The sequence below is a fragment of the Barbus barbus genome (assembly GCF_936440315.1).
Source record: "Barbus barbus genome assembly, chromosome: 31".
NCBI lineage: Eukaryota > Metazoa > Chordata > Actinopteri > Cypriniformes > Cyprinidae > Barbus > Barbus barbus.
The window spans coordinates 12870081-12884018 of record NC_136759.1 but is presented as its reverse complement, the minus strand read 5'-3'; the positions used below and the strand labels follow the sequence as shown (position 1 = coordinate 12884018).

At 37.3% G+C, this 13938-nt stretch overlaps 1 protein-coding gene across 3 annotated transcripts in view; it reads left to right on the top strand.

Moving 5' to 3' along the window:
• Window positions 1-13938, top strand: part of LOC306851595 (BCAS3 microtubule associated cell migration factor-like) — a 242230-nt gene that overhangs the window by 10805 nt on the left and 217487 nt on the right. For all 3 annotated transcript variants that reach the window (XM_079387976.1, XM_079387977.1, XM_079387978.1), the window contains exons 6-7: window positions 4736-4817; window positions 9368-9440. In XM_079387976.1, coding sequence (XP_079244102.1) covers window positions 4736-4817; window positions 9368-9440 — 155 coding nt within the window. The remainder of the gene's footprint in view (window positions 1-4735; window positions 4818-9367; window positions 9441-13938) is intronic.

The window sequence follows — 13938 nt, the reverse complement described above, 5'->3', positions numbered from 1 at the left end:
GAAGAACTGAACCTGGACGACAGCAGGGCGCTATTATCATCAATTCTCAAAAGAGACACCATTGTCCCTATCAAGGTAATATGTTGAATTTAAAATAATACTGTTTGTATGTACTTTATATCTGCCTTTATAACTATAATTTCATGACTCCTGTTGTTTTAACAGAGACTGAAATTGATGGAGACATTTTAATGAACCTGAGACTACGAAAGCTTAAATATTCCCAAAAATTAAGGATTAAGTTAAATTCATAAGTTTACAAGAAAACCTAAAGCACAACAAGATGTCTTCAGCCCTTGTTAACAAATACCAGTTCTTGAGAGTAAAGACTGGCTGAGGATGTGCTTAAAAACAGATTCAAACAAAAGAAAGATCACCTCTGATTAATGTTGAAGAAATAAATTAAATTTGATGCAGGTTTGGCAAAGTAAGGAAACAGATCATTTTACCAGGAGTCCATCAAAAATATGGCAGCCATTGTAGAGGTAGGTTTGCTAAAATAAAGTGACACTTCAATACTTACATTTGCATTATCATGTGAGAATGTTTCATGTATATGTTTATTTTTCTATTATTTATTTATTTATTTATTGTGTAGATGGATGATCTGGCCAAGATTTGTATCAAAAGAGGCCAAGGCCAGTAGGGGTAAGTGTCACAGACAGAGTCTGGTAGCACAAACAGTGATCAATGGATGCCAATGAAGAGCAGTTATTCAATTAATAATGAAAGGATTATTATTCAAGACATATTGATCTTCAAGATAACCAAGGTATAGGCTTGCACAGTCAGGGGCCATAGTGGCACACTTTTACATAGGAGAGGTGGTAACCGTGATAGAAAATTGTTACAAAAGAACGATTCGGATGGTAATTGTTTCTCAGGGGGACACAAGTGATTTTTCACTATTTACAGGGGGTAGTTGGTGATTTAATTGCCGTCCGAATCCAGGTCGTCTGTGTTTTTCTCTCACCACCCCTGTAAAAATCCCCGGCCGAATTACCTACTGTTTTTTGACAAACACCAAGGTCGTGTGGTAATTTTATTGCCGTCTGAATCCACATCTCTGAGTTTACGAGAAGAAATCGATTCAAAATTCAGCGTTTAAACCCTTTTTGAACACTCCCGAACACCGTACGGTAACTGTTGTACTTCGGAGTGATTAGCATACATATTTATTTCTGAAATGCTGGAAAGTATTTAAAAGAATAATACTTCATAACTGCTCCACCACAGCGAGTGAGAGCAGAAAGAGAAGAAAAGCACGTAAACATTCGAAATGGGTCTTTATTATGGCAGCAGCAGGTATGCAATACAATTTTAAAATGTGTATTATAAACGGATATATATCGCGTATAATTATATACAACTATAGCACGTATTTTTAAACAGGAGATTTAAATAATGAAATAATAAATAAGATTGTACATTATAAAATATGCTTGGAATAATAAGAATATATTTTACATAAGTATTTTTAAATACATTAAATACACAATTCATTTTATTTACAGCACACAATCATGTGGCTGGCCACATGAGCAGCTCGTTCTCTGGTTCGCAGGATCACAGAACTCAATCCTCCACTGTGAATAAATCACCATCCGAATCCATGAGTTTTATCACAGAGGTGATATGTAAATACATTTTTACAGACGTCCATGTGAGAAACAATTACCGTCCGAATCAGGCTTTAGAGAGGCTTTTTGTATTTTTGAGTTAAAATCATTAACCCAACAGGATTAAATGAAGAGATGGATCTTGTATGTTTTTTGTGAAGGGAAATTGTCGGCATGACAATTATCCCTCAATGATTACGATCAGCTGTGGTGTTGCTTTTTTGCCTCATGAGCACTGAAGAAATCATGGGCTGAAACGTCTGCTCTCTGGTCTGTTTTTAATACATTTTGCACTTTTTGCACTTTTGCATATGAAAAATAAATAATTGGATTTTTGCTAGACCTTTTTTGGTCAGTTTTTTTTTTTTTTTTTTGCGGTTTGCGGACAAATTCAGCTACCTTTTTGTTCTGTGAAAGAAATTATTTTCAAAAATGTCACTGAAAATCATTGACATGTTTAACATTCTTAAATATCTTATTTTGTGTTCTGCAGAAGAAAAAGGGTTGTTTGGAACAACATCTGGGAGAGTAAATGATGACAAAATATCCCTTTAATGGGTCATATACTTTTGATTACAATTTGTTATATTTAGAATAAATTGTTTTCTCACTGATGTCAATTTATAATCTTAGTAAGGGATTCTTGCAACCAAAATGCTCTTGTAGTTTTTCATGACTACTTGCCACCCTCTCTATTATCTTTATTATGTTGTTAATATAGTTTACACTGCCTCATCTTTCTTTTCAAAGCCTTTATTACATTGACAGGTTCAAAAATAGTCAAAGATTTATTACAGACTCATTTTTTAATCTTAATTAAAAAAATAATTTCACTTTAACTACTAAATATTGTTATAGTATAACATTATTTTCTCCTTTTTTAGGAACCACATACACCCAACACTGTGCTGTTTATAAAGGGACGTGCCTTGGATGCAGAGTCTCTTTTAGAAATAATGATGGAAGGGGAGGAGGAGATCTGAGAAGTAGACGATGTGAACACAGATCTACACTTCAACACTGATTATGCTTCAAAGTTGAGAGACACCCTAACAATCATTGAAAACTGTTTAATTTATCACAATGCCAAAGACAATATGCCAGCCACAATGGCCAGTTTTTTTTGATTAAATGAATGTATGTATATAAATGCATGATGTTGATTGTTGTTTATTTATGTGTTTGTTGGTTTGTTTGTAATACATATTTATGTTTGATTGTTGTTTAATTATTTATGTGTTTGGTGGTTTGTTCGTAATACGTATTAATCAGTTTATGGACAATCGTGGTGTTCTGTCTATTTAGTGAAATTGGATTAGTAATTAATAAAAATAATATAATAATAACAAAAACATCAATAATAATAATAATAATAATAATGCTATTGCTATCTAGAAAAAGGTTCAAAAAGGAACCCATGAGGGTCATTAATGCACCTTTAAATGAAGGTTCCAATTAGAACCTTTTCAAAAAGGTTCAAAAATGAACCTTTAAGGTTCCCCCACAGTTACAATCTAAGGTTCATTTTTTTAACCTTTTCTTCTAAGAGTGTAGGTGCTGAATATCGGCCTGGGACAGTTTGTCTACTTGAGGAGCACGTTTATGGAATATGGTAGCTTTTGTTTTGTGGTTTAGTTGTTGGCTCAACCTCCATCCTTCACGTGAAGTCTGTTTTCTCTCAGTTTGCGTTGATTTGTCCTACAGTGTGAACAAATCTCTCTTTGTTTGTGCCCCATTGTTCTTTGATGTCCCGCAACCACATTTTTGACCCCAAATGGCATTGAGTTGATCAGCAATTCTGATTTTTCCTACACTGGCAGAGGCAAGAAAAGACTTCATTCTGAATGGATCTGAGATTTTAAATAGGCCCGCCCCAAACTCACACCATTGGTTGAGCCAGTGTCATGTGCAAGATGCACAAACAGTAGTGCCACAATGTTACACGTTTCAGGGAAATCGACCTACTGAAGACTTTGAATAAGTAATTGAATAAGAAGTTGTGACCTCGTTAACTGAATCATTGTGACTGAAACATTCAGATGATGAACCAATAAATCAGCTCTTTGAAAAGATCCAGTTCAAAAGAATAACTAGTTTGTGAACTGAACATCAATCATTTTCATCTACTTCTCCAAGAAGAACAATCAAAGTTTGAATAATGACTTAAATTTTGGTGTGTTCTCAAAGCAAAGCTATTATTTTATGGCTTTAGAAGTCATGGAATATAATGTATGAGTCATATTAACCACTTTTATAATACTTCAGTGGACCTTTTTGTCATTTTGGAGCTTGACAGTCCCAGTGCTCGCTCATATTCATTATGTAAAAAAGGATGGCTGGGATATACTTAACAATTTCTCCTTTTGTGTTCCACTAAAGAAACAAAGTCATACAGGGTTTGTGATTCACCCATGATTTTCATTTTTGGGTGAACTGCTCCATTAAGCTGGGATAGGATAATTTAACTATGAAAAAAAAAAAACAGACTGTAGCTTTGAAAACAGCACAAGTGTCATTTAAGAGCCTTTTTGTCAATGACAGAATTGAGTTTTGCAGCTTTTATCCCTTTTCTGTTCATATCCGAAGGCCAGATAACATTACACAGCAGTGTTTTTTTTTTTTTTTTTTTAATGTCTTGCTTTGGTTCGTCCACAGATGCCTGATGTTTATCTTCTAGTTATTGGGTGACTCATTATCAAACCACATCACAGCTGCTGCAGACCAAACAGAGCATTGTGTGATTCACAATCGAGTACTTTTATGTTAATGTTCCAAAAGGGATGCCACAGTATTTAGGACATTCGTCATGGGTGTTTCTCAGTTGGACACTCTGTGTCAAAACTTTCAAACGGAATGTGTTAGCTGATGTACAAATAAAAGACAAAATGCTGGAGCCCTGTCAACTCTGTACTGTAATTATATGGTTGCCATTTTGTCTCGAGTCTGATAACCTTTGTGATGTGGCTCTGGTGCAAACCCATATGCACCTTTACAGTTTATGCATCACCACATTCTCACACTCACAGTACTCTTTGCTGTCTTTGAACTGAGTTTATCGCTGTAACATCACTGTCCAGTGTGTTTTAAGCATGCCTGTTTGTTTCTTCTCTCTGCAGCTGAACGGGGAAGCACAGGAGCTGTTCTCGGTGAGGCATGGACCTGTGCGAACTGCTAGGATCCTGCCTGCACCTCATATCAGTGAGTATCATACACCCCAAAAGCCTGGGCTTCGCTCATCCTGCAGAGCTACATAAGTGCATTACTTTTAACACATATTGGCCCCAACAAAATGTTTTTGAAATCTAACAAAGAAATTTGTTAACACTGCATAGCAATATGCAAAGCTTGGCATACATTACCATTCAAATGTTTTTTGTTTTTTTGAAAGAAATTAATACATTTATTAACCAAGGATGCATTAGGAGTATTGGCTGCTGAAAATTCATCTATTCATCACAGGATGATAATAAATTACATTTATTACATTAATTTACATCACAATTAAAAAAAAAAAGTTTATATTTACATTGCAATATTTCACAATATTACTGTTTTTTACTGTATTTCTGATAAAATAAATGCAGCATTAGGTAACATAAGAAACCTCTTTGAAACACACACACACATACACACAAACAAAAACTAAACTTACAGATCCCAAACTTTTGAATGGTAGTCTAGACTGACCAGCAAGACAGTTTTTTTTAAATTTGGCATTTTAAGAAGGCACAAAAATGTGGTTGCATTTACCATTGTTTCCCCCCCCCAACTGCTTTCTAGAATATACCTAAGCTCCATATTGGGGTTATAACCCCTGCTAGAAGTTTTTTCATTACTGCATGTAAAACTGCTGCTCTGAAATATTATTACAAATTCTACATTGCAATGACATCTTAATTTTCAGCTTGTCAAGAACAAGCGTCCACCTGCAAATTGAAATATTTGTTGTGAGAGCGTGATCTCCCGCTACGCTTAAATTTATTTCATGTCATTTTTTACATAAACAGCACATTATTTTACATGTCAGGTTTGCCGCTGTTATTTGCCTCAATTTTCAGAAAGTTAAATCAGTTTTCGGCAGTTACATGCTTTTTCAAATCAAGTTAGACCGAGATGTGGCAATTTATAAAGGTCCATGTCTCTCTTCCTTACTGGCTTTTCCATATATCATGTTTAAATTAAAGACTACCTTCTGTTTCTTAATAGCGCAGAGAGCTCGCCAGAGCCCTGCTGTTTTCCCATCATAATATTAAAATCAGTCCTTCACGATTATGTTGGCTTGCTGTCAGCTGGCTGCCTGGACTTTTATACCGCCGCTCTGGCAGAAAGGAACTGCAGACTTCTGAGATTTTCCTTCTCTTTCATCACGACTCACTCACTGGCCATCGCATGCCTGCTCTCATTCCATTTGTTAAAGGACGAAAATGAATACGCTGACAAATAAATGCACATCACATCTTAAACTAAAAACACGCAACCTGATTAGGTATGCCTAAATATTAATGTTATGCCAAACTGTCCCTTTCACATTTCTAGGGCTGCAACTAACGATTATTTTGATAATCGATTAGTTGGCCGATTATTCTTTCGATTAATCGATTAATCGGATTAAAAAATATTGACCAAAAAAAACACTATTCCACATTCTGCCCAATGTTCTACAAACAAACGTGACAACTGAATGCTATGAAAACATACAGTGCTTAATTTATTAGACCACTTATCATAATAAAGAGAAAACATATTTTAGAAATTTGTCAAATTTGTTTAAATTTAAAAATGTTATTGTCATTTATTGGACATAATAATAAAAAATGGCCTCATAACAGCTTGCATTCTTGCTGGTATTGTTTATGTACTTTTTGACTGCAATTGGGTATCGCGAAAAAAAAAATACTCAAATAAAAATACAAAAAAAAATAAGTGCTCTGGTTTTCTTTCATAGATAACAGCAATAATGATATTATAGCATTAAAAATAGCCTACTACTGTTACTAAAGAGCTTACACATATTGGAGTACTAACCAGTACAGAAAGCCGAAAAATGATTTTGGTTATCACCAATACTGTTACTTTAGAGCAGCAGTGGCACAAACCTTACATAAACACATTGTTAAACTTACATAAATTTGTTAAGCATTGTAAAAATTGAATATAGTTTAAACCTCTATTAAAAATTAAAATAATAAAGATAATAATAAAGACGAATAAAAACACAAACTCGGTGTTAACCAACAGGTAAGAGTAATGTTCTGCAGGAACTACTTTCTACTAACTACTACAGTCACCTCGTCATTTCTTTATCCTGTAAAAGGCCGTTATGGAGCGTCTCATGTTTATATTCAGACAGACAATTACACGCTGTTATCCCTTTAAAGTTCCTACTCTCATAAAATATTCGCACTGCATGTTGACTTTTAAACCTTAAATTAACTTTCAACAACAGATAATTCAGCACAGTGGATATGTTTGCGCTGAAAAGCCTATTAATTGTCTCCCTCTCTACTGTGTTCTGTCCGCCCGCCGCGCCGGCGCTCATTCGGTATTTTAAACTTAACACAGACTGTCAGGACGGACCTTTATGCAAAAATGGAAATGCTCGCGTGAATTTGTGGCATTTATAGATAAGAATATGACCGTAAACTGAACGTTTTTGCGCTGAGGACGCACACGCATCTGTCAAAGCGCCTGACAGGGCAAGCCATTACTCTTATGCATTAACTTAAAGCTTAAAATAAAGAATTATCATGTTTTGGGCAGCTTGGATCACGTGCTTCTCCGGCAGAATCTCATTCTGTTTCCTCCACTATTTTTAGATGCATTTTGTCCATAGAAATGCATTATTCAGTGCCGTAATTTGACTAACCAGCTGAAGTTGGACGTACACTGTGGGCAGACCCGATTAATCGATAATGAGAATCGTTGTCGATGATTTTCATAATCGATAATAATCGATTTTATCGATTAGTTGTTGCAGCCCTACACATTTCACATGTTTGATCTTTTTGCACACTTTCTGTTGTGACTAAAATGGGATATTATCTGTTTAGAAATTATGTAGTCAGATTTTTTTTTTAATCCCTCGCTAAATAAGTGGCATGGCCATATTCAAATGTAAAAACAAAAGGAATAGGAAATGCACTGAGTCGTATTGTAGTGTGACATTTATGCACAGAATTTGTGTTCTGTCCTTTTGGCAGATTTAAACAATGCACAATAAAGGCATTAATCGCCGGCTGGATTCAGATAAAAGAGAATTGTCATAAGAAGCAGCAGACGGCCGACACATGAGGAGAACGCTTCTCAGCGAAATCAAATGAATTGTAGTGGGGAAACTGATTGTGATCTGTTTGGCGCGAACAGTGTCATACTGTAGTGGGATTTAAAAAGAGTAATTGTTTTAGCTGGGTGAGCGGATTTGGAAAGTCCTGAAAATAGGTGTCAATTTTAATAATGCAAGGTCTTTCCCAGAATAAAGGAGGAAGTTCCGCTCTCTCTAAAGAGGCAAACTGACTTTTTTTCCGCATCCGTTCTGTTTTTGACTTCTGTTGTTGTTTCTGCAGTGATTAATTTCCAGGTGACAGCTACGGACGGTCATATCCACAGCTGACCAAAAATCTACGATTGCTTCCTCTGTTTAAATTTATCCCACTGCTGAAAGTGCACTCGTACTATAAATATATTATTTACTGAAATGCAGGAAATTTGTTATGTCTTCCAGAAAACAATTCTCTCAATATTTCACAGCATGGATTTAAAACAGGCACTGGAAAATACAAATGAAAACCACTTGTTTTACAGTCCAGCCGTTTTTGACACACACAGCTACGGATGCAGAGGAGCACGGGGTGGTTTTCTGCTCCCTAATTGTTCTTTCAAATAGAAGACAGCTGTTGTCTTTTAGAGGCCTGTTGTATTTGCATTATGATTGGATATCGTGACCAGTCGCAATGTCTGATGACAGAGAAGTGAAGATGGAGGAGAGGCCCTTTAAAGTGTTAAGGCTTGAGAATGACACATTTGCACTCACACGGCACGCCACAGGGACCGTACGTTCCTGGAGCTGATTAGTGTCATGGCATGGCTGCCCAAATTACAGCTTCACAAAGGCCAACATCATCTTCTATCCGGACATGAATGGAAGTTTTCCCCCTTCTCTTTTTAATCAAGAGAATTAGATAAATATGGGATCTGTAAACTCACTGCAACATGTTTTCTCCATCCAAAATATGCCTACCGGCCTTTTGCCATTCTGTAATTCCTCTGAAGCCCTGAAATTAAAGCCAGTCAGACAGAAGACTCCTCCTAAAGCTTTGAAGGCTTTCTCCATTAGAGTCGGAGGAGAAATGGTTTGCATTCAACACATTGCACTGAGTGGCATTTCTGTTCTCTGTCTCCATTTAATGTCTTGCATGCTGGTATTTTAATTTCATTTGATCCCCATAAGTCTCTGTGAGGAACAGGGCATTATTCTCTTCTAAGTGAGGGTGTGTGAATGTCAAAACTGACAGGAAAGTTTTTTTTTTTTTTTTTTTTTGGAGGACGTTTTCAAGGCGTCATTTTGATTACACATATCTTGTAATGCAATCAACACACTTCCTGCTGTGGTAGCTGTTTTTTAAGCTCAAGTTCGGTGGGTGGGTGGCTTTGGCAGAGAGACAACAGGCCTCATGTGCGTGTGGCTAATGAATGTCCCTCTTTATGCGGGTCAGTGGTTAATGTTCCCCTTTCTGTCCCTCCGGCTGCAGGTTCCCTCAACAATGACAGCTTCGCTGAGAAACGGCCCCTCCTCGGCGTGTGCAAGAGCACGGGCTCTTCAGGGTGAGTGCACAACGACAGCGTCACTTCCACTGTCAGCTCAGCATAGTGTCCCACATGGTGCTGGAGCTTTCATATTCACAGGTCACGTCTGGTTGTTTTTCAGCTACACACAAGCACAGTTTCAGCACAGCATCTATCTACAGTTGGGCAAAAAAGTATTTAGTCAGCCACCAATTGTGCAAGTTCTCCCACTTAAAAAGATGGGCCTGTAATTTTCATCATAGGTACACTTCAACTATGTCAAACGTTTTCTGTAAGTCTTCACAAGGTTTTCACACACTGTTGCTGGTATTTTGGCCCATTCCTCCATGCAGATCTCCTCTAGAGCAGTGATGTTTTGGGGCTCTACTAGGATTGTTTTTTTGGACCAACATGTTAACAATATAATTTATGTTATTGAATGTTTATAGTGACAACAGAAATAATAATAATAATAATTGAATATTACTTTATTTTTGATCAACTAAATGCAGCTTTGGTGATCATAGAATTCTTTAAAAATATAACAAATCTTACCAACCCAAACTTTCGAATAGCTGAGTGTATATACATAGATTTATATATATAATATAAGTTAACTGATAAAGAAAATCTATTTATGACATTATTTTTTGACAGAATCCTCTTACAGCATCTTCACAAGTGCCTAAAACATTTAGTAGTACTATACCATTAGAGGTAGGTTTCTTGAAGCATCTTGGAGACGTTGCCACAGTTCTTCTGGATTTACTTGTGTTCTAATAATTTTGGCCACCACTGTATATCATAAATTAAATTTATGTGTGTATATATGAGTGTGTTTGTGTGTGTGTGTGTATATATATATATATATATATATATGTGCATATGTATATATGTGTGTGTGTGTGTGTGTGTGTGTGTGTGTGTGTGTATATATATATATATATATATATATGTGTATATATGTGCATATGTATATATGTGTGTGTGTGTGTGTGTGTGTGTGTGTATATATACACACACACACAGTGGGGTGAAAAAGTGTTGGCCCCCTTCCTGATTTTTTTGCATGTTTGTCACACTTTAATGTTTCAGATCATCAAACTAATTTAAATATTAATCAAAGATAACACAAGTAAACACAACATGCAGTTTTTTTATTATGAAGGGAAAACAAAATCCAAACCCACATGGCCCTGTGTGAAAAAGTGCTTGCCCCCTAAACCTAATAACTGGTTGGGCCACCCTTAGCAGCAACAACTGCAATCAAGTGTTTGCGATAACATGCAATGAGTCTGTTACAGCGCTGTGGAGGAATTTTGGCCCACTCATCTTGGCAGAATTGTTGTAATTCAGCCACATTGGAGGGTTTTCGAGCATGAACTGCCTTTTTAAGGTCATGCCACAGCATCTCAATAGGATTCAGGTCAGGACTTTGACTAGGCCACTCCAAAGTCTTCATTTTGTTTTTCTTCAGCCATTCAGAGGTGGATTTTCTGGTGTGTTTTGGATCATTGTCCTTCTGCAGAACCCAAGTTCACTTCTGTGTGTGTGTGTGTGTGTGTGTGTGTGTGTATACTGTATATATACACACACATACACACGTCATTAAAATGAATATTTTTGTCAACATTAATTTGCTCCTTTTTTGTTTTGTGCAAATATATATAAATATATGAAGTTTGTAAATATAATATATAAAATATATTTCATTCATTAGTTGTTGAAAGGTGTCAGCTGTGAAATTATTTTTGTACAGTGTATACTTTTGGTCAGCTGAGTATTTTTATTGTTGATTTGAGAAAGTCCAGTTGAGGTTGAATACAGGTCAGAGGCATTTAAGATCTTTGCATTTTTTTTCCCCAAGTGAAGTTTTATGGATATACTAGGCTTGTATTCATCTCCTGGCGTGTGCAACACGAGTGGAGACAAGTAAAACTCTTCATGAGGTGAAACCTATGTGCTAATGGAATGTTCCATCGTTGTCCGGTTTATGGCGTTTTCCTGTTTTAATGTGTGGTGGAGTCCAAGCCACATCCCTCAGTGTGTGCAACATTTAGATATTATGAGGTACAAATCCTAAGTACATTTGAAAACCTGTAATTTGTTATACATAATAACCTGCATCAAAGATCTTATGGGGCCAGAGAGTGGTCTGGAGAAAGACGGCCAAACCCTGCTGACTGACTGACCAACCCGGTCGGCTCCAGAAGGCCAGACCTGCAACCTTGGACCCCTGACAGAGTCGGACTGCAATCTGTGAGAAATATGCCCCCTTAGGGAGTGAGAGGGAGCAGGGCGCATCAGTTATTGGCTCCTCTCCTCCCCTCGGCTACGTCTGCCACCTCTTAAAATGAACTCCTCCGCTGCTGCTGCAAATCTTAACTCAATATTTCCTCCCGAGGAAATAGAATAAGGAAGTCTGTCTTCAGCACACTTTGATGGAGACCACCATCCCAGCCGTTCCAAGAGTAGAGCTTTGCTCTGCCGGCGCTTATGCAGCCAAATGCGCCGTGTCCGCCCCGACATGGAGACAGACTCTGACGGTTTGGCTTTGTACTCCTGCAACGGTTGGTCTAATGCTGAAAACATGCCTCGTGTTGAAAACCATAACCCTCTCCCTCCGGGTGAATGGTGTTGCTGCTGCTACGTTCCAGTAGAAGTGTTTGGTAAATAGCCTAGCTCTGTATTTTTCTTTCTTTCTTTTTTTTTGAAAGGCTGCGCTGTGCTCGGTTCTTTCCCCTTTACTGAAATAGTTCATAAACTTACCAAAGTCCTCACACGATTTTTAGTATATAATCATTTTGAAATAACAGCTTTTGTCAACCACCAGTGTGGATGCTGTCTTGACACTCAAATGGAAAACAGATTGCAGTCTTGGCCAATACAGCACTGCTGGTTTAGAAGTTGGTTCACTCAGCTTTAGGCTTAGATTACAAGATTTGCAAATTAAAGGAAAACCAGAAAGAGGAAAAAGCATGTGTGCTAAATCCTTCATTGCAGAACTCCAGCCAGACATATTCAACATAATTTTATCAATGGAGGGGATTATGTCTTAAGTCCAAACAATGTATGGATCTGGTGAATTTCCTGACAGCAAAGTACACACGAAGCCCTTCGTGCTGTGCTGCAGTGCCGGTAGGGTTTGCAAATTAGCAAGGAATGTATGCGCTATTCAATCCACCGTTGGCTCCCACTTGTATCTGGAAAGGATTTGATTTTCCACCATACCATTGTTGTTATTTTATTTTTTAAATTAGTGCTACAGGTATTACAGTGACCAGGTTGAGCCGGTGTTCTCTCATGCCAAATGCATGCAACTTAGTGTCAAATCAAATTTATAAAAAAAAAAAATGAAAAGAAAAATAAAGTGTATATATGCTAGCATATAGATGGAATGCAGCCATTAAATTCTCACTTTTAATTCATGAATCCAAGGTCTAACAACATTAAAACCAAAAGTGAAATAATTAAAAAGGTAAATAAATACATACATGCATAAATGAATAAAAATTAAAAATAATAACAAAATTATTTGCAGAACATTTGATATATCTGCAAAGTATCTGGAGCTAAGAAATAAAAATTAGTCATTAAGCAGGGTTTAAAAGCATGCCATTTAACCGTTTGTGACTTCTGTAGTGAGTATGTTTGGAAGGGGTAAAAGTTCACCCCACAAGAGGCCTGCTTTTGTTCTCTGGACTGTGGAGAAATTAAGTTGTTGGGCAGGCAGAAAACAGTGCCCTCTCTTCCTTCCCCTCAAATTTCCAGATCTCCATGGAGCGGATGTGGATGAATTTTTTTTTTCTAATTCTTTTTTTTTTGCAATCCTCTAATGCAATCCTCTGTCATTGTGGAGATTACAGTTGGACCGCTGTCAGGGACTACAGCACGTGGAGGTTCAGTAGAAGGTCCGGTACTCACAGGCGTAGAGCCATGATTTTTCACTCCATAGCGGCCACACTGTGCCTGGCTCTGGGACGGTGGCAAAGATCCAGTGATTCTCCCACTGTATGGCTCTGAAGAGCAGAGCCTCATCCTACTGTCCGCCCAGTGTTATCAATGAGATCTGTTTTTACTTTTTTTCTTTAACCATGGCCCTAATTGTCCTTACCCAAAGCTGTATCCATGCAAAGTCCTGCTGGCACCCATTGCCTGCTTATTAATTGCACAATAGCTGGGAGGAGCAGAACCCTGTTTTGTCCAGTGACTATTTTTAAAGCGACTTAGCTAAAGCCTACTGTGCTATTAAGCTGTGCTTTTCATTGCATTTTTATTGAGATGTGAGAAATCCCTCTTAAGTGTATTAAATGATAAATCTCTGTGCGTTTGTATTAGACACAGGATTATGGGAGGATTGGGAAGTGATGCTTTTAGAGCCCATGAGCCTGTTACTCTCTTGCCATCACACCCGGAACTGTGAGATCTCTTGGCTCAGATGGTGCGATCATGCAGAGATCAATGGAGGTGAATAGGAGAGATGTCAACTTGTGGTAGGGCGAAAACAAAGTACATTTAAAGGGATAGTTCACCCGAA